Source organism: Nanorana parkeri, unplaced genomic scaffold (assembly GCF_000935625.1).
Source record: "Nanorana parkeri isolate BGI_ZX_2015 unplaced genomic scaffold, ASM93562v1 scaffold397, whole genome shotgun sequence".
Lineage (NCBI taxonomy): Eukaryota > Metazoa > Chordata > Amphibia > Anura > Dicroglossidae > Nanorana > Nanorana parkeri.
In genome coordinates this window covers 1,213,547-1,235,458 of record NW_017306665.1, presented here as the reverse complement: position 1 = coordinate 1,235,458, position 21,912 = coordinate 1,213,547, and the positions used below count along the sequence as shown (strand labels likewise).

Sequence of the window (21,912 nt, the reverse complement as noted above, 5' to 3'; positions counted from 1 at the left end):
AAGATTCTTTTCAATATATATTTATTAAATTTTTCAAATGACAAATATACATATATACATATAAATACATGGAAGTACTTACATTAAACATCAACACTCATTCCATTACATATTATTCAATATTTCCCCTTTCTCATTTTCCTAAACATTCCATCCATAAGAAATCACCTTAATCTTACACTCCTGACAGGCCATATATAAATGCATATTTTCCCTTGTACTCTTAACTATTATTCTAGTCCGTTTCACTTAGATCCATACCGTTCCATATTATATTTATCCTCTACTAAAAAAAAAAAACCCGTCCCTATTATATTTATTCCCTCCCAAAAAAAAAAAAAAGAACAAAAAGTACACACACACACACACACACACACACACACATATATATAAAAAATATATATACATATATATCCTATATATCCCCTTTAATTCCGTTCCGTTCCGTCCCCCCCGTTACTATTCCTTATGCTCCCTGTGGCAAGATTCTGCAGATTCTTGCGGGCAGGAATCCCATGTGTGTCCATATACTGTGCCCATTCAAGTTAATAATTGGCTGACTGTGTCCCTATCTGTCTGTGGCTGCCCACAAATAATTGTACAAGGAACAATTACACAGAGAGACTGCGTCCAGGGACAAGCATCTCTCCCGATGCACAGGTAATGGTTCCATATACGATTACATGAGGACAGCCAGGGACAGATGTGACCGCTGTTAGCATGTGATTAATGACCACAGTGGGTCCATCTGTGTGGACACACCGGGATTCCTGCGGCAAGAATACACAGGTTCTTTCTGCAGTAATCCCCAGCCAAAGCTTTGAACAATAAGAGTGCATGAGGCCTTAGAGATATAACATTTATATGAATCAGTTTATAGTGAAATAACTCATTAAGGGCAGCAGAACAGTAAGGCTACATTGACACTAGATGCGATTAGATGCATTTATATGCTTTTAAAATCGTTTTTTTAAACACACATATGCAGCTAATGATTTCCAAGGGATCTATACACATCTTGCATTTAAATGCTTTTATCTGCAGTCAGTGTAGCTGCATTTAGAAAAAATAGAAGTCCGGTGTGTCCAGAAATCGAATTGAACTTCTAAACGCACCAAAACCCATGTAAATGATTGTAAATGCAAGATGTGTGTATTTGCAGAAATCTCACTGGCTACCCCAAAGGACAGATGCATCTAAACAAATATGCATGTAAACGCTCCTCATTTTAAGCATTATTAGAAGCATAAACAAAACATCTAGCTTGTTTTTGCAGACAGATCTCATAAAAACCCAAGTGGTAAGTGTGACTGGAGCCTTATGCTGTATTTAAAATGTTTTCGGTATTCTAGTCACATGGTCACATGATATACAGTGTAAATATCTTACTGTATATCTATATATATATAGATATATAGATATCTATATATATAGTACTTGGATGCATTTCAGATAGGTACAGTCCACATTCAGTCTATTTTTACATTGTTCTTAAAATCAGTGTACCCATTGTCAGTATGAACTTACAAAGTAGCAAGCACTGGATCTCTGAACAGTGGCTCTTTAAAACCCGGGAGGAATACACCTTGATACGGCCCCAGGTACTCAACAAGGGTATGTGTAGTATCTCCATACTGCAGAAGAAAAAAAACGGTGAAATAGTAGCATGTGTATTCTACAATGTCTATTAGTTCTCCTAGAAAGAATTTGCTGCAGGCAAATAGCCTAGGAAGTGAATTGAAGTCCCCCCTCCCAGTGACTGTCAGTAGGGAAAACGAGCTCATCAGAAAGAAGCCAGAGATCAAAGAGAGAGAGTTTAATCACTGGACAAAACAGGGCCTGCGGGGGTAAGGGAAACAAATAGCAGCTTTCAATAATCTCTAGTGTCAGAAGAGAAATGATCATTTAATTAACCCTTCAATAGGTGTCAAAACTTACAGTTTGGATAACAGCATATTTTACTTTGCCACCTTGATCTTCTTCAATCCAGGGCTCCTTTATAACTACTGCTCCATGATTTTTGGCTTTCTGTAAATAAGTAAGTCACACAGTGTTAGGTGTTTTGTAATAGCCGGGAAGGTTCTCTTAGTTGCATCATTTATAGCTTTAAACTGTGTTCTTGTAACATACTTGCCTGTTTCCTCTGCAGATTAAAGCCCCGTAGAATACCTACTGTTTTCACTGATTTATTTGCAGCGAGAGAGAACAGTACATCCCGGTCACTGAGCAGATGTAGCTGCCTACATGTACAGGGCCAGTTCACACCATAAACAATGCGTTCCAGAGCGGTCAGGCTCACGAACGCACTGAATGGCATTCTGGCCAGCTTCCTGCGTTCAGGGGCGGGGGCATCTCTTTCCCTGCTCCTTGACGTGATGCAATCTTGATTTCTCAAGACTACATATCCCATCATGCATTGCTTCCATGTGTGTGCATTGAAGTCAATGGCACCGCAGCCACGCCCCCCCACCCGCAGTGCGATTGCCCGCACTAGAACGTGTGGCACATCATGGCACATGCATAAATAGTGCTTGCATTCAGGGGCGGGAGGAGGAAGTTAATGGCACCACAGCTACGCCCCCCGCTGCCAAAACATTATTAATGCAGATCGCACTGGGTGCCACTCCGGTGCCATTGACTTCAATGCACAACCATGCCCCCTCCCGCCCCTGAACGCAGGAAGCCGGCAGGAATGCTATTTAGTACGTTCCAGAGCCTGACCACTATGGAACGCACTGTTAATGGTGTGAACCGGCCCCAAACAGTGTATTTACAAACTATAGACAGACATCCCCTAGTTTTGATACACATATAGCAATATACAGTATATCCCCACTCTAAACAGAAAGAAAACTTGTTGGCTTACATTATAACTTAGAACACTTAAAGCAGAACCTACCTTAAAGTGCTACCCCCGCATTGCAAGGGTTAACTGCTCGTTTGTGTCTAAGCTAAAAAAAAAAAAACTAATTTAAAAGAATTACTCACCCAAAGCTCTGAGGAGGCTTGTTCATAGACCCGTCCCTGGAATGTCTCTCCCCTCCTCTGCAGCAGTCTAAGGTCCAGTGAACCATTATGTCTATTCACTGTGCATAGATGTGAGGATCCAGAGCAACATTCTAATCTGTAGCAGAGGAGGGGACAGGCTGGAGGGAGTGACGTGACAGCTGGCCCGCTTGGAAATTTGGGTGTGTATATCTTTGTTATTTTAGCACCTGATTAGTAGGGGAAAGAAATATTTATTTCCTATGCTCCCCAGCTCCATCTACTGGCCATAATGTGGTATTTTCCAGATATTACACTCAACCTGAAAAAATATATACTAAAATGTTTATTATTGTGAAACTCATTCGTTCTGTGAGAACTCGAGTTGCACAGAATGAATGAGTTTTACAGGCGGAATGGTTTTGCAAATAGTTTATAAATACACTCCTGTGAAAAAAAATATTAAAGTAAAAAAAAAAAAAAAAAAACACTCCTGAAAACAATGGGGGGCAAACTCTGGCCCTCCAACTGTTGTGGAACTACAAATCCCATGAGGCATTGCAAGATTCTCACAGCCACAGGCATAACCCCCAGAGACAGATGCATGATGGGATTTGTTTTTTCACCACAGCTGGAGGGCTGGAGTTTGCCTACCCCTGCCTTAAAGTATATCTAAAGCCAAAACTTTTTTTTTCTCATTCTAGGTAAGGTAGAAAATGATTGAAATCACGGTCAGTGTTTTTCTTCATTTTCCATCTATATCTCATTAGGGAGGTTTCCCTTCACTTTTTGCCCTGTAGACTCAACAGGAAGTGAGAGGATAATCACCTCTTAGTTGCAGATCCGGACATTTGAGTTGACAGACAGTTTTATCTTTATTGTATCTGGGTGGATACACAAGTGAACATCTGAAAGACTTCATTATTCAGTGATAAAGCCGAATGTTTGATTTGTGTGTGGGGTAAAACATTTTGCAATTACCTGGGTGGTTAGATGTAGTCGTATGACTGTGGCTCCATCTCCTGTGTAATATCACTTGGGAAGCCTGCAGTTTGGATTTATTGTAGCACTGATATTACACAGTCCAATTGGATAACATTACTATTTAAAGGGACTGAAATATGCTTTTACAACCAACAGCAGCATGGAAGACTAGCAATGGGGACGAGGAGAGTTATTTAAGCTGGCCATACACCTATAGATTATCTGCAGATTTTCTATGCTCATATAGAAGAAGTGCAACAGATTCCTCCATCTACGCTAAACTGTGTGGATGGAGGAATTGTCCGCTGGGCCAAGCTTCAGTATCTTGCTAGTCGGCCCCGCTGGCTCTCAAAACACCTGAACAATCTGATTGGATGCAGGCATTGTCCAGGTATTTTGAGAGCCAGCAGGGCCGACTAGCAAGATTCTAAAGCTTGGCCCAGCGGAAGATTCCTCCATTCACAGAGTTTAGCGTAGATGGAGGAATCTGTTGCACTTTTTCCATCTGACCATAGAAAATCTGCAGATAATTGTAAGGTGTATGTCCAGCTTTAAGGTGGCCATACACTGTACAACGAAAAGGTGGTAACAAATTGTTGAGTGCGTTTGTCGTTTGTTTTGCCGTACATTAGAAACGGTCGCACGTCTCCATTCACACTGCTCGATTCTCGTACGATCGCGGGATTTCCCACGATTCTCGTACGAGAATCGAGCAGTGTATGGGCACCTTTAGACTCCAACAGTGATTGCCTCCTCCTGCAACCATTATGAACATGTCTGTGAAGGTTCTCATTCATCCAGGTCATGATATATCTGTAAACAATAAGTCAAGGCAACTGGACTTGGATGACCAGTGAAACGTTTTCAAGAAAAATATAGCAAGACCAGCACCAATAAATGGCAGAACTCAGACCAGCACCAATGCCCTGCAGAGCTCAGACCAGCACCAAACACACGGCAGACCTCAACAATCTGATTGGATGCAGGCATTGTTCAGGTATTTTGAGAGCCAGCGGGGCCGACTAGCAAGATACTGAAGCTTGGCCCAGCGGAAGATTCCTCCATTCACACAGTTTAGCGTAGATGGAGGAATCTGTTGCACTTTTTCCATCTGACCTTAGAAAATCTGTAGATAATCTATATGGCCAGCTTTAGACTAAACTGATTTTGTTATCTGTGAAATTATACAGATGTAGTGACCCTCAATTTATCTCAGTGAGCTGCGTGGTTGAAATTGGTCTACTGTTTCTTTTCTTCCTTTACTAAGCATTATGTGACAAATGACAGAAAATAAAGATTTATAAAGTCCCATCCCTGTGACATTCAAAAAGCTCCATGCCTTTGTGTATGTCAGGTATGTGGGTTGCATGCATTGGGTGTCTTACCATTATTCTGTGGCACTGAAGAAAAAATAAATCTCAAGGAAGAGACCCGTGCATTGGTCTACTCTGAGTACACTGATTTCCTCCCACACTGTAAAGACACGCTGGTCGGTTCATTGGTTTCTGTCTAAATTGACTCTAGTATGTATGCATGTGAAGTGGGTGCCTTGGATTGTGACCTCCTTTGGGGCTTTCTTTGCTACACCTTCTCTTGTGACCATACTAAGATCATTTAGAAACAAGATATCAAACTCTTAGATGACCTTCCATGCCCCAGTATGCACATACATTATTCTATGTACATCAGTCGATTCCCCCTTCACTGCCAGGAGCACTGGTTTAAGTTTCAGAGATGACAAAATTCCAACCTACCAAATCCTTTAAGGTACCTGATCCCCCTGCATTCCTCATCCACAGTATTATTGTTACTCCAAAATTACACGAGCACTCTAAATAGTTATTGCAGTGGGGCCTGTTTTATTGTAAAATGGACAATTTTATTGCTCCTATAGATTGGCTTTGGCATGACAGCAGTTCGGACTTCAGCCATCTGAAGTCCCCTGCCCAGTGTTCCAATTGCTGCTCAGAAAGCATAGGCACTGCTAATTGAAGCACTGGGCAGGGGGTTGTCAGACCATTGTCAGACCATTGGAGACCCGGGCTGCTGTATAACAGTATTTTAACCCAGCACAAAGGTTAATAAAAAGCAATTTTAAGGTAATTCTGAAGCGCTGAACATGGACCAGAGAAGCTCCTGTAAGCTCATGCAGAATTAGTGTCGGGAAAGATGAAAGGCCATGCATCTATTAAGGGACTTCAATTAGTAACCTATTGTTACTTGTAAATGTGATGGTTGGCTTTAATAGTGAGTAGTAAAGGGGAGGGGGGTTCACTATTACCAACATACAATCTGTTAGATCAGCGCTGGATTGTTTAATGTGGATGGAGGTACAATAACCCCCCGACCGAGTACCTGAATAGTGACTGCAGCTGATTGGTTGCAGTCACTGCCCAGCCAGGAATTGACTATTGTCAAATGATGTGTCCGAAAGGGGCTAAACATGCGTGTTTCTTGTGGTTAGCACAACACTATGGTGTGAAGCAGCTCTTGCTGCTGTCACATGTTTTCCAGAACTGCTTTTTAAATTGAAGTAGTAAGAGTTAATCACCTATATTACATTTGTACTGCTGACCTTATCCTGAAACCAAAACCTCGTCCTGACCGTCAGAATAACCCTTAGGCCTCATTCAGACGGGTGGCATTGCCCTCTGAAATGGTGGTTCGCTTTTCAGAGGGAGGTGGAGCAGCAGTTGCACAGTGTTCAGGAGGCAACACTGCCACCTCTTGAATGTAGGTGTTTTGTTAATCCCAATAAGATTTTCTATTGAAATGCCGCACCACAACCATGTACCCAAATCCCATTCATTCCAAATGTCATGTTTGATAAGCGGCACCGCCTATCCAAAGTGACATGCTGTATATTATGCTCAATATTTTTTGCAGCACCACGATGCAAATCATCATGGCTGAGGTACTGAATACAGCACTGTGTGGCAGCAGTGCTACCATTGCATTGGACGGGTGGGGGGCAGTAAAACCACACATCTTGGTTTTATTGCATTTGTGAAACACTAAAAAAAAAAAAAAAAAAAACATGGAAAACAAAAGCTGTAATTTCAATGAATGCTTTTAGACACATTCTCTTTTTCTTTGGTTTCATAGATTGCTGGCAATTGTAACTACAAAAGGCTAGCAGTAAGCAGCTTCATAATGCTCCCATATCAATTGATATATAATGTAGCTGTGCCATCTAGTGGATATATCAAACAACTGCAGAACGTTTTGCAATAATATGATGTGTGATGACATTTAGAAGGGTATACAGTAAAGAAAATCTTCGATATTTTTTTTTTCTTCTACATTTTAGCTGCAGCATGAGCTACAATACCCGGAGGGAGATTTATCAAAACTGGAGCAGACAAAATCTGGAGAAGCTTTACGTGGCAACCAATCAGCTTCTCTCTTTCATTATCAAAGCTTAAAGTAACATTAAAGTCAGAAATAATCTCCCCCTAATGTTAGTGTAAGCACTTACCTTAAATGATGTTTCTTAATCCGATCTTCTTCTTTCCTGACATTTTCATGTGTCCCTCCAGCACTGCGGCGGGTCTCCGATCCAGCGCTGACTCCTCTAGGCTTGCTGGTACTTCCTGTCACACGGTGTCTGCATGCGGGTGCACGCCGTCCATAGACTTACCTTGTGTCTCTCCTCGCGTCCTGGCCGAAAATCGGAACTGTGCATGCGCCCGCCCATAGATGCTTTGCGGCCGCCAGAGAATTTTCAGATTTTCGGACGGGAGCGTGCCGGGAAAACGCAGGTAAGTTTAAACCGCTTTTAAATCGGTTTTTGTTTTTAAAAATGTTTTTGCATTTGCTAGCTTGCTAGCAGTAGATATATGCAAAGAAGCTGAGGGTTTAATAACACTTTAAATGAACAAACTGAAGAGTGAAGCTGATTGGTTGCTATAGGCAACTGCCCCAGATTCTGTCTCCTCCAGTTTTGATAAATCCCCTACATACATACATATTCGTAATTCTGGATAAACACTGTAATGTTATAAAAAAATAGCATATTTACTACATTTTAGTGCATCACTACAGGAAAGAATTTGTATGATATTACAATCTACAGCAGCCCTGGGTACTTAGTAGGCTTAGTTCACTGTATTTTAATGCACGCATCGTCTTTTGTTAAAAAATTATTTTTGACTCATCAATGTGCAATATGCATTGTGCTCAAAGGTGCATTTTTATGTGTTTTTTGTAACATACATAACAACATTGGAGTACATTTTAAAATGCAAAGGTTTGACTCCAGTTTTTGAGCTATGGACCCCAGCTCAAATACCTTGCAGCTACTGTGAATGATAGGCAGATGCTGTAAGATTGATGGCCAAGGTACTTATTATGGCAACGCTAGGAACATTGCAAGTTTTGCAGGCAAAGCATCTTTACAAGAACCAAGTAGCAAGGAAATATTGGGCTCTTGGTTCCCCCAAATGAGCTAGTCAAGAGGTGGCCCCAAATGAGCTAGTCAAGAGGTGGCCTGGCTCTATAGCAACACTTACACAGGCTTCAGGGCTCAGGTATGAGCTGGGAGTGGATAACCAGGGACAATACCGGGTATTGCATTTAGACATCGGAGACTGTAAAGAGAAATCTGCCTTCACAGCTAGAGATCACCGATGGGAGAGGTTTGTTTGTAAACAAACCTTGAGTGATCACGATTGGATGTCACGATGTTCACATGATTAGGAACCATGCTGATTGGTTCCAGATTGTTACATCGCAATCTTCGGCTTTCAGTGACAGTTTGGTCTCAGGATTAACAGCAAGCACCAGCATAACATCTTCATGGTACAGGGAATTGTGTCTGAAGATGTTAATATACAGCTTGTGAGCATGAAGCTGTTAAAATGTATCATGCCTCAGCTGTTCAGTTAATAAAAGCTCACTTGTGTAATTTTGCAGCTCAGTACTTCAGGATATGTTGTAAGCCTCCTTTCTCAAGGATAAAATGTTGTAATTGGTACTGTAATGTTCAGCATGAAATCTGTGTCTAAAGAGTCAAAGGGCACAGTTTAGTTGACTTGGCACGAAAAGATAGTTATGTGGCCATTATTGTGAGATCATCTGGAAAATGGACAAAAACTTGATTGCATTATATAATCAGGCCCGACAGCCTCATTAAGATGCAAGCGGCAGTTCTTGTGGAAAAAAAAGATTTTCTGTGAGGTGTACAAGCCACTGAACAAATACATTCCTAAGCTGATCTTTACTAGAAATATGTATTTAATCACAACAGAAATGTGTGCTTCTAAGCCTTTGCCTTATTTTCCTCCTCTTGGAGTCTCCAGTCCGCCTCCTCACTCCATTAGCTTATTTGATTTGGCTGTGATGTCACTGAGCTCAGAACTTTGCCCAGTCTTTTACAAACAGCTTTTTTTCAGATTAAACAAGTCTGTCTTTCAAAGCACCGTCATGTTTGCTCTCACATTAAATCTTAACCACAGTTCGTGTGTCACACATTACAACTGTTTTTTTTGGGTTTTTTTACTCACGAGGTCACATATTTCGATCAGCTAGATATAAACTCTGTACTAATGAGTGAAGGCGCCCATAAACAATAGATTATAGTCTCCTAATCTCGCTATTTTCCTAATGTCTACAAGCCACCGGCAGACACCACAGGCCAAAGTTTGTTGTGGGCAATAGCATTCTAACAGAATGAGAAACATTGTTTCGATTGCTATTTTTTTTACCTCTACCTCCCGATCTACTGAGCCGACCTGTGACAGTCTCATTGTCACAGGTCAGCTAGAACTATGAGGTGAGTGGAAATCACTCATCTCATAGTTCTCCTTTAAACTGGACCAGAAGTGACTGCACAGTGCTTCTCCCCCCATTCCTCTGCATAACCTCAAGTTAGGGGCCCGAGGGCAGTCAGATTATATCTGCATGTGTCAACGCTCTCTAATGATTGTGATGTCCTTTAACGCTTCTGTGAACACCTTTGGCCAGTGCTTTTTGTTTCTTGGTTTAGTTATTTACATTGTAAACCTAAAACACAAGAACATTTAGTGTGCATGTATTTAACTGTAATAAATGTGTTAGATTGTTACATAGGTAAAATGTAACTCTGCAGTGGTATGGTGTCTTCCTGTATGTGGCCTCATCGTCAGTGTGCTTTCGCCAGCAAACCCAAGTCAGTTTTCCTTTCATTTATGATTTATATAGCCCCATGTTGTCAAATTCAGCAAGTATTTTTTATTATCAGGGGTGTGGAATTTGGAACTACTTGTCCACTTGTCTACTTGTCCAAGGACTGAAGTGGGGGCCCAATCTACTTGTCTCTCATGACAATCTACTTGTCGTGATACAAAAAATAATTTGAACCAAAACCGTATTTAACTGTGCTAAGAAGCGCTTCTCATTGGTCAGATCAATAAGAAGCACTTCTTAGCATGGTTAAATATGAGTGCTTGAAACTTGTAAGTGAAACACACCATCTATAGCGCAGGGATGCTAGTATGGGGTGCGTAGACCCATACTGTCAGAGGGGAAGAACCATTCGCTGAAAGGTAAGTATAGTGATGATGGTGGTGGTGGTTGTGGTCAGGGACGTGCGGTCAGGGGAGGAAAGGGAGGCAGAGCCTCACCTAGAATTATGGAGGGAAAAGCTGTCAGCTTCATGTCTGAAGCTGACAGCCTTTTCTCCATTCAGATCGGCATCTAACAGGTTACACAGCAGGGAAATCCTCCCCGCTGTGTAACCTGTCATGGACGGAGCGCCTCAGCAAGTGAGGAGCAAGTGAGGGGCAGGGAGGGTTAAGATTATATATGCCCAGAGTTCTTCTCTAAAGTGTATGTAAATAAAAGAATAAAACAAATCAATACAATACAGCTTAACAGTCTTTAAATTGTGGCTGCATTCATTTTCTTTTTTCATGCCTCCTTTCCTTTATTTTCACCTGGTAATCCTGCCAGTAAGACACTTCCTGTCCTAGGGTGATAATGCTTATCTATACTGTATCTATGGATGCGCAAGGTTGTCACTTTGCAACATGAAGGACAACTCCCCATCTTCTTATCTTAACATAGGGGAGGCGTTTTGTAGTCAACACACAAAATCGTAATGTACCTTGAAAAAAATTTGCTAGCATGTCCATATTTGTTTGGTAAGCTAAACTTTGTATGTCCTTTGCTTCCAAAAACTTCCTTTTTGTTCCCATTTCTTTAACTATCTGCTGCACGTGCACGGTGCAGTGTACACGTGCAGCATTGGCCAGACGCTGAAGGGTGGAGCCTATCGCTGGGATGGTGCAATTCCACTGTATATGCATGGGAGCTGCATCATCACAAGTTGCTCTATCAATGAGTTAGGAAGACAATGAAGAAGCTCCATTGAGGATGGCACCGGCAGCTGTGGAGTTTTGAGCAAGAGTCATTGTGGGAACAGGACAAACCCAGAAGAGAGAATGCTATGCATACTTGTAAGGACAAACATACCTTGCTAGATGTTCAAATACAAGGGCCTTTTCTATCAGCATGTGACTATCTAAGCACTATTACTCCAATGGTCCTGCTATGATGTTTGCTAGAGAAATAGCTTCTGTGGATAAAAAGTTATATTATACCATCACACATATTAGCTGATAATAGACATTAGGACTACCTGAAATAAAAAGTCACAGTCTTCAACCTGGAAAGCTATGTCTTTTACACCATCTCCATGCTTGATCAAATGTTCCCCCATCTCTGGAAAAATGTAGGAGAAACATTATTGGCACAGTATTTTGTTGTGATTGACATTTACTCAGATTATTGTGTTAATGTTAGTTAGTGTTTCTGCAGTGATTCAAACTTGGTCTTGTTGAGTGGCAATCAAGCTAAATCAGCCATAGCATGTAATGTACACTGGCCCATAATATATATGTGGCCAAGCTTTACTGAGAGTAATGGACATATGATGCTCATATAATGTATCACAGCAAACACATTACTGATGTGGTACCCAAGAGCAGAATCAATATCTGGTGTATTACATTTGTATGTGTTTTTTTAAATCAGTAGAAGGAGGCTGACAAAGCCAAAGGTTTACCCTTACTCTCACAGAGACCAGTCCTCTTAGTTTTTTTGTCATACAAGGTTTCACTATGTCCATTCCAAAAGTCCTATACATACAGTGTATAGCAGGGGGTTTGTGCATTTAGACACAATCTGACCACCCTCCGGCACCTGTGTGCACAACATAAATACAAATATTTGGCTAGACTGAAAATGTATGTTTCTAACAGATGGCATAGGTAGGAAGATAGCAGTGCTAGAAGGCGCTGCCAGTGCCATTTTACATGGAGAAACAAAATCAACAGGGCAGTTGTGTGTAAGTTTGTTTTCATTCTGAAATAAGAGGTCACCAGGAATATTTTACACCGGAAAGCATATCAGTGCTTACATAGGCAGGTAGATGAATACATTTGGGAGTGGCACCATAATTGTAAATACATGCAGTATATCATTCTGGCTTCTCACACACATCCAATATATAATAATAGGTGTGAAAACAGCAGTCACCAAGTATACATGTTTTCAAGGTTTTGAAACAGTAGATTAATATATGCTTAAAGTGACACTAAACTTAAGAGTTACATAGTTACATAGTATTTGAGGTTGAATAAAGACACAGGTCCATCGAGTTCAACCTATTATAGCGTGTATGTATGGGATTTGCATGCGTATGCGTGTATGGGTCCTTGTGTGATCCCTTTTTTTATTTATTTATTTATTTACAGGTACCTGTACCATGTTACGGCTGTAACGGATGTAAATTGTCCAAATGCTTTTTGAATGTTTTCACACTCTCAGCTGATACCTCTGCTTGTGGCAGTGAGTTCCAGACCCTAACCGCTCTAACTGTGAAGAAGCCCCTACGCCCCTTGTGGTTAAATCTTTTTCTCCACCAATGTTAGATGGTGGCCTCTAGTCTTTGTACTGGAGTTTACTGTAAAAAGTTTATTGCTGATGTTGCTATCACCATTGAACATTTTGTACATCAAAATCATGTCCAAATCATAAGTTGAATCTTAAAAATGCGTTTAAATACTTTAACTAGATTTAACTCCTGAGTTTAGTGTCACTTTAGTAGTCATACCTTGATGAAATGTATTTTGACATATGGATTTTGGACATGGCGAAAACTGAGCTGTATATTGATTTTTTTGTTGACCTTTCCTTTGGTTGGTTCATAGTGGCTAATGAGTCCTTTGTAGTTCCTTTCTAACTCAAATGCTTTTTCATATACTGAATTTGGAAGATACTTGCTGGGGAATGACCAGCCAGATGTTCTCCAGACATTCTCACAGTGTTTATCTGGCTGGGAGCAGTCAGGCAGTTGGTAGCAGCTTAGAGAGTAATTCAGAAGTCACCGGTGGTGCATTCTCCTCTTGGGTTTACTGAAAATTGCTTTGCTGCCCCTGTAATTTTCTCTTCATATGATACATTGTAAACATAGGTTGTATTTTAAGTGTCATTGTCAGTAATGTATTGTCAGTGCTAAAACAATACACCGCGCTATCTCCCCTTATTGTGAAACAGTTGAATAAGACCCCCTAAATCTCCGAGTAGACCATAAAACAACCCCAAAACACACCTATGTGTGTATACCACCGTATATCAAACGTACACATAAAATACAATAATTATGGTGCAAAAAATATATTAAACAATGTGAAATAATGTGTGACTCATTAATATTCGAAGATATGCAAATCAATCAGCATAAATCATCAAATAATGTGAATAGTGTGTACATATATAAAGAATGATCAATAATAAAATATATAAATATATAAATAACTAAAGTCCATATAAATTACAAAACTTCATCCGATCCTCACAGGACAAAGATGACTCGTGATCAGTTCAAACTAGGGATGCACCGATATATCGGAGACCGATACATATCGGCCGAAAATAGCTCTTTTGGGGAAATGCCGAAACAACAAAAAATTTGCCGATAATAACCCAACTCCCCTGCCCGCCCACAGTACAAACTCCAAACACTGCCCATCAATCTGAAGCACTCGCCACCTGCTGTGACTCTGCCCAGACCCCACTCGGACTGACTCTTCTGTGTGAGCGGCGAAAATCCTCCTGTCCTGTACAGTGCAGGTATATCAATATTAATACCCAGGAATAGATGGCCACATTGAAAATGAGGGATGGAGGCGGGGGGGGAGGGGGGTTAGTGGGGTCGGCACATGGCATAGCTATGAATTCCTTCAGGCCCGCTCCCCTAATCCGCAGTTATTTGCTGTGCTTACAATCAGCTCCCGGGGGCATAATTTTGCAGCCGGCTGCTGTCTTTTACTTTGTTCCAGCCTGGACGTCTTCTGCACTGCGGAGGTAACTCCGCTACCCCACATCACCCCATTCCCAACACCCCCCCAATCACACCTCACCATCTCCCACTGGTCGCTCCGTTCCACTGCCTCTTTCCCGTCTCTCCATGCTCTCCGCCCAACATGATTACCAGTGTGACAGGGGCTGTCCATCAACACAAACTCTACCTCCAACATTGTAAGAACAATGATTATTTCATAAATATTATTATAGTTAAGATGATACAAATTGTATTTCATAATGTTTAATTATGGTTGTTCCTTTTTTTGGAATTTTTTTTTTTTAATCATGTGATCGCAACAAAGCCAATAAGCTCTATGCAGCCAAAAAAAGATATTTGGGAAGATTTATTTTAATCTCTGCTGTAGAATATTGTTTTTATTGGTATATTGGCTAATGGCCCATGACACTTTTTAGTATTAACTTCAGACATATTTAAGGGTTCAAACCTCTGTGAAATTTGTATTGCTGCCTTTTTCCCCAGTGGACCAATTTCTCCTCACTTCCTGTCCCTAAGACAGAGAAGTAAAAGGATGTTTCCCTCACATGGCCACACACAATAATGGAAAGGTTACTTTCCACTTTATTCAAAGCTAAAAAAAACAGTTTGGACTTGAGCTTTGCTTAAAATCATATTTATAAATAAGGCATAAAATAAAAAACTTACCTCGGTTACCCGGATTTAGGGGGGATTGAAACACGAAAAAAATCTAAGATACAATAAAGAAAAATCTTTTGTGTATTAACATTTTTTTAACAAAAATAAGCCATCCATAACAAGGATGGCCCTGGTGTTTGGAAATCTGCATTGGGGATAGGAGATCACTGTCAGAGGTGGGATAGGCTACTGGCCACATCTTCCCTGCGATAAACACAAGCAAGATGTAGGCTGTAATTGTAATGGCAAACTGCCATACCAGTTCTACACCTTCTTTTCACTAACACAAGCAGGATTTGGGCTACAGTTGTGATAAAGTGCAGTAAACAAAAAGCTTCCAGACAAATCAGCATTATTTTAATACAGACAATAATAAAACAGTGGAATTAACTGCTTGATAAATATTACTGGAGTAACATCAACAACAATCTCACCAAAATCATCAAAACAATGTCTATTTTTGCTTTCTTTTAGTTTTCTTTTTGATCTTTCCTTACATTATGATTACCTAAATAAAATTGTCATTCCCTAGATAGTTAACATGTTACCATGTCATCTGAAAATTAATAATAGATCAATCACCAGTGCACCAAAATGTTCCTTAATCTGACTATTTTGTAAAGTCAACAGTAGAAGCAATGTTCAATGTTTTAGGGTCCTGTTTGTTAGACAGGAAGTCAGTTTAAAAGAGAGCAATGGCTAAACCTTTTTTGACGTTAGTTCTCTTTTGGGGCACGGGAGGACAATTGCTCAAACCTATGGACCCAAACCTCAGCATATAGCTCAGAGCCGCACTGCAGCCATGAAACATCCTGACAATATTGTTGGGATCCACCCCGATGCCTGATTACCAGCGGGCTCTGCCTCTCTAGAGACAGAGCCAGCTGCACCTGCGGGAAGCCGTGACTGACAGTCACTACTCTTTGCAGGTTTGTGATCACTCAGTTCTCAAACAATAGATCTGACACGTGACAGCTGCAGTGTCATACGTTGACTTTAACTGTGGGGATGAGTGCATTTCACTCTCCCCATTGTTCTCCTTTAAGGGCCTGTGTTGATGGGCTTTGGGCTAGTGTTGATGGCATCAATTTGATGTTATTTAGAATTCATTAACAAGTGCATTATACCTTCTGACCTGCAGTTGACCTCCTTCAAAACTGCACTTGACCTGCATTAAGCAGGTTTTGCATTCCAATTAATGTGTATGTAAATGCAGAACCCCCTTGAAGCGAACAAATGCCTGTCAGCATAGGTCCTAAGTCAGATTAAGAAACTCTTTTGGGCGATGTGACATGTGATCATTTGTTGAAAGTTGATGGAGCCAGATCACTAAAGCACCCTCATTGCTGAACAGTTTTCCTTAAAATTAATAAAATTAGGCTATTTATTTTCAATCTTAAGAATCGCCTTATTTTCCCTGCCAGGACAGTAGTTATTACCTTAAATGTATCAAAATGTGGACATATTCCATGTGAGTTATAATTGTACAAAACACAATTGGCACCTTCCATAATCAAATAATATAGATACACTAATATTATACACTGTATCCCACGTTGCTTACCTTGTCCTGCTTGATAACGTGTGATACCACATCTCGACAACCGGTCTCAAGACCTTTATAGGCAAAAGGTTCAAATCCCAACTTGTCACAGTAGAATGATGCAGCCTGTAGGGAGATTCCAACTGTGAATCACATAATTCGATTTATTTGTCAGTTGCAGTTCATAGCAGTCTCACGTAGCTATGCGCATGCATGAGCAGAGTTCTATTGAAGAACATCTGTTCTTCATAACCCAGAATTATGAGTCTGGATTATTACATATGTCTTTGCCTTTCTTAATATTATTACATTTAAGTGGTTAATGAAGTGCATTGAGTCATTTAATAACAATGCTCCTTAGATCTCAAAAAGATTCTCTAATTCAAGATATTGACTTGTCGCCAAAGGGCATTAAATAGAGGTTTACAGACATTCTTCCATGCTTAGTGTTTATCCATGAAGTCAGCCTTATTAATTACCTGCTTTAATAAAAAATATGGTAAATAAAAATGTGTGTATGTATGTATATTATATATATATATTTTTTTTCAGTGTGAATATCTTTAACCATATTTTACACTTCCGGCAGTGTCTGAGGCTTTCTGAGGTAGACAGATGCAGCTACTGGTTGCTGGTTCTGACATCACCCGTGCTCCTGGCAGCGACCAGTGAAGCCCTACATGATCTGCACAGATAATCTTCCAACACTGCGTGTGCAGCATTATAATAACTTACCTGTTTAGCGTTTCCAACCCAAAAAGTGAGATGGTGGAAGCTCAGAAACCGACCTTTATCATGCTAAAAATAGAACAATATGTTATTTTTATGTTGAAAATTATTTTGATTACATCAACTAAATTCCAATATAAGTGCACTTTTTTGTTATATTTTTGCATAGAATTTTTATACAAGATATATAAGATTTGAGGCTTTCAGTGTGTCTCTTGGGGAATAATAAATAAAGGTGCTTGGCAGCCCCCTTCTCACATTTCTATTTGCCCATCACTATGATGGGCTGCCTCACTGGCCAATAGGAATGTGCAGGGGGAAGAAAGAAGCTAGGGTACTATGAGGCTCCATTCCAAGAAAGGTATACGCTGTACATTATTCCTTTGTCTTCCATTTGTTTTTAACTGTTTCTGCAAATCTTAGTATCTTTACTATCTCTAATCTCTAATCTTATTTGTTGCACTCTCTTTTCCTCTGTTAATTGTTTGCTGGTCTTTTTCTATACAGCTCTCACTAAATCTCTTATTGCTAAAACTCATACCCAACATGTTTCATCATTATTTTCATGGTTTCTTCAGGGTTATTAAAGTTCTCTATGTCATAATTTTGTGACAGTTCACATGATGCAATTTTACAATATAGATGTCCATCTTGGTATGAGTTGTACAGCAATGACCCCTCCTGTGCATGCGAGTGGGCCTGTGATCCATATCACAGGGAAACATGCGCTAGTGTGCAGGCGCACAGGAAATTAGGTTTTCCCCTCTAATGAATTGGCCTATATAAACAAGCCTGCCCTATCCATAGTTGCTGAATGGCTTTCAGCTTGTGACCTGTGCACCCCTTACTCTGTTGGATTGCCTGTTTCCTGTTTTGACACGGATTGCCTCCTGACCTTGGCCTGTTTACTAAACTTTGCCTTGTCTTCTGTTCTTGTACTTTGTTGCCTGGCTGGTTTGTCCCATTGGCTTGCCCTGACTATGCTTCTACCTCCTTTTCCGGTACCACTCTGCCCGCCCGACTTGACCTTCGGCTCTGTCTGACCAGCTCTTGATTCTGCTCTGCTCCATTAAGTTCTCCATCTATAGAGCTGGCATTGAACAGCTGCAGTGTCACCCGCCGGCTCTAACTATTGTACATTTTACTCTCCCTGTACTTCTCCTTTAATAAGCTTTTTTTCCAGTTTTGGATAGAGTAGGTAGGGTTTAGAACCTCTCTCAGGTTTCTTCCTGTAAAAAAATGTGACTGTAAATCCAAAATGAGTTTTCATTGAAACAGAAGGTTGGGGAAATCTTCCAGTGGAAAAGTCTAAGATTGAATGTGTCTTCTTTTTGTGAGATCTCCTTTGATTTCCTGAAGTGTCTGCTGGACAGGAAGTGAAGTGAAATCTCCACAACGAGCCACAGACAGCAGAAAATCATCTGGCAGTAGTCTTAACCATTCTTTTATCTACTCTTACTCTATCTAAAACAAAAAAAGTTTTGGCTTTGCATACACTTTAATGGTGTGTTTGATTCTGTATAATCTGTAAAGAATAATGTCATTTGTTAACACAATATAGAATCAGAAAACAACAAATATGCTGCCTTCCATCTTATTTCAGATAATCCCCTTGTTATATGTGTTAACATCCAAATGCTTTGAACGTTTTCCATTATTCTTCACATCAGCAAAAAGAATGCTCATTTATCTTCAAGTAGTAATACAGTCTCAATCTTTTTTTCAATAATGAATCCAGATCAAACAAATATACACTGACCAGCAAAGTATTTCTTTACATTTTTGCCAAAGCACTTAAAGTCATTATGTTTCCAAACAGCTAGTTCCAACTCTCTCAGCTCGGCTTCCCTGAACCTCCTGTCCAGTACAAGATCACAAGGGACAGACTATTCTGCCTCAACTTTCCATCTACTAGCTTGGAAAAGGAAGGAGGGGAGAGGGGAGTGGCCTGCTTGGTTGTATCTGTGTGTTTGTGGAGACACACATAGCTTACTAGAACCCACAAGGGTGACTCCATAGGACCATGCAAGGGAAAGGAGCTACCCTAAAATAGGATATCAGGGCCAGTGCTCAGGGGACCAACTGATTCTGCAGGAAACTAACAGGGTTATTCACAAAAGGGTGAAGAGTTTGGAGAAGGCAGGAGAAGTGAACAATCTAGGACGACATAGCTAAACTGGAAAGTGAGCTGAATTGGAGAATTTTTCCAGATCAGCTATTTTGTCCCAGACAGTTCACTTCTCCTGCCTTCTCCAAACTCTTCACCCTTTTGTGAATAACCCTGTAAATATTTTAAACATCAAATAGCATCATCCATTGTAAGTGATATAAACAGCATTTGAAATACCGTTGAAAACATTTTGACTTTAATACCACTTTCAATAAACATTTAATTACCTTCTGGCCCTTGTCAGTGTATGAAGTCTGAAATAGAGAAACAACGTGTGTAATATGTCTTGGAGATAAAGGTAACTTTGTAAACATGCAAAAAAGAAAGAACTAATATGCAAATTATAGAAATAAAAGTACTTGATTGTTATATTTTGTCATATTTGTCATATCAAAGCTGAACTCCAGGATAAGCAAATGTTGTTCAAATACAAGAGTCATGTGTATTCTTATTTGAATCTTGTTGTGATTTGTTTATTTCTTCCAGATCTATGCAGTATTTCCAGTGTGAAACTTTGTCTCCATGCAGAAGTTTCTGGTACTAAAGACCTGCCACTGCTCCTCCCTCTCCTTGTGCAGTGTGACTGGTCTTGTATCCACCCATCCTGCACAGGCCATGTACAGTACAGTAATGATATCACTGCTTTTGTTTTTATAAAGTAATGTTTGTGTTTGCAACTGCATTTGGTACACACAAAGTTGTTTTATATCCTATGTAACTATTGAGCAATATATCTAAATGAAAGTTTCTGTTCTCATCTGTGACACTAAACTCAGGAGTTATATCTTAACAATGCATTCAAATACGATACCTATTAACAAAAATGTATCTTATTTGTGTATCACTCGGCTGTAGATCCTCAAATCATCTCTGAATTGGTGCTGACACTGTCCTTCCTTCTACAATCTCACATTTACTAATCAGGGAGCGAGCTTGGAGCGGTGTCTATTTTACAACCCACACAGAGACCATATGGAACAAAAGTAGGCACCCTTCAGAAGGAAGGACAGTGTCAGCACCAATTCAGAGATGATTTGAGGATCTACAGCCGAGTGATACACAAATAAGATACATTTTTGCGTTAATACATATTTAAAATACCCTGAAAGGAAGACTTGAAAGGTCAGGGTTGTTTTCTAATGGGATCTCTATTGAGAATATTCTACAATATAAATAAACACAGAATATGTGAAAACAAGAAAGTTAGGAAGAAGGAAAAAAAAAAAACAATCTGGCACAAATTGATTCTGTCATGTATGAAACAAGATCACAGTAAAATACTTTAACCTTTTGTTTACTACTGTCAATTCATCAACAGCAAAGTATCTAAGGTTTTAGCACCTCCTTGATCTCTAGCATAGTAGAAAGATGCATGTGGTTGGGAGTGCTGCTACAAATAATTATTTAAATGATTGTCATATAGAAAATGTTATATTAAATTGTGATATCAACTCGAACACCAACAGACTCAGCAGAACTATGTTTATTTATGTCTGCGAGAAGCTACATGCCCAAGCAGTCTATTCATGGTTAACGGTAGTCTTTAAAGTGACAGGAGTTACATTTTAAAAATTAAATCAAGTACCATAACTATTAACAAAAACGATAATGGCTGCTATAAAGAAACAAAAAGTTACACTGTACATTTATATTTAAAATATTATCTAGAAAGGTTAGTACATACCATTTTGGAACTTGTTCAAACTCCTGTAGAATTTGTCTCTCAGTGTTAGTTTTCAAATATCTCAAAAGACAATTTGATGGTAAGAGTTCATGTATAAACCACAGGAACTTCCTCCTATTGGACAGCTTTAAAAACACCCTCTGATTGTCCACCACTAAATAAATAAATGTTGTCTTGTTACTTTAACCTGTTCTGGTCCCTCACCTTTCCCCTCTAGGACTGATCATGGGATGTTATGTACATAAAATGATTAACCATGGTCCTGCCTTTTCTTTTACTGGTTTTTCAGAATGCAGTGTTGATGACATTGGGAGCAAACCATGTAAAGGGAATCCATCCTTGCACTAAAGTTTTTAAGACTCTATGCGGATGTTGTAACCTTAATGGGAATGTATGGTGTTTAAGCGATATATTGCAGGGGCAGCAGTGAATAAACAGGAGAAGGATGGAGGTCTGAAGCCTTCCTAAGTGGTGATGCACTTTATGAACTGCCTGATGCCTTACACAGTGGGGTTGTACTTTATGAACTGTTAATTACTAGCCCAGTAATAGCACTTACTGGCCAGGGCAGTCCATACTTGGCCTAATTCGTTATTTGTTAGGTAATAAAACATATATTTTTGTACTTTTAGTTAGTTTTGATTATGCAAATATGTAATATTACAGTAATTATTATTACTATTTTATACCACTTGCACCCAGTTAAGGGTTAGCAAGATTAACAGCTTTGTCTCTGTATCTCATTCCCTCAGTTTTCTCTCTTTAGACTTACATCTGTGTGGTAATATTGTTATGATTATGATTATTATTACTAT

The 21,912-nt window shown here is 39.8% G+C and overlaps 1 protein-coding gene across 1 annotated transcript in view; it reads right to left on the bottom strand.

Annotated features, from left to right (window-relative positions):
* LOC108789435 (4-hydroxyphenylpyruvate dioxygenase) overlaps positions 1-19,662 on the bottom strand; it is a 37,611-nt gene extending 17,949 nt beyond the window's left edge. Inside the window, exons 1-7 of the mRNA XM_018559459.1 lie at positions 19,641-19,662; positions 17,250-17,312; positions 16,536-16,640; positions 14,981-15,023; positions 11,588-11,670; positions 1,939-2,028; positions 1,528-1,634 (exon numbers count right to left, since the gene is read on the bottom strand). Coding sequence (XP_018414961.1) covers positions 1,528-1,634; positions 1,939-2,028; positions 11,588-11,668 — 278 coding nt within the window. The 5' untranslated portion in view covers positions 11,669-11,670; positions 14,981-15,023; positions 16,536-16,640; positions 17,250-17,312; positions 19,641-19,662. The remainder of the gene's footprint in view (positions 1-1,527; positions 1,635-1,938; positions 2,029-11,587; positions 11,671-14,980; positions 15,024-16,535; positions 16,641-17,249; positions 17,313-19,640) is intronic.
* Between the last annotated feature and the right edge of the window lie 2,250 nt (positions 19,663-21,912).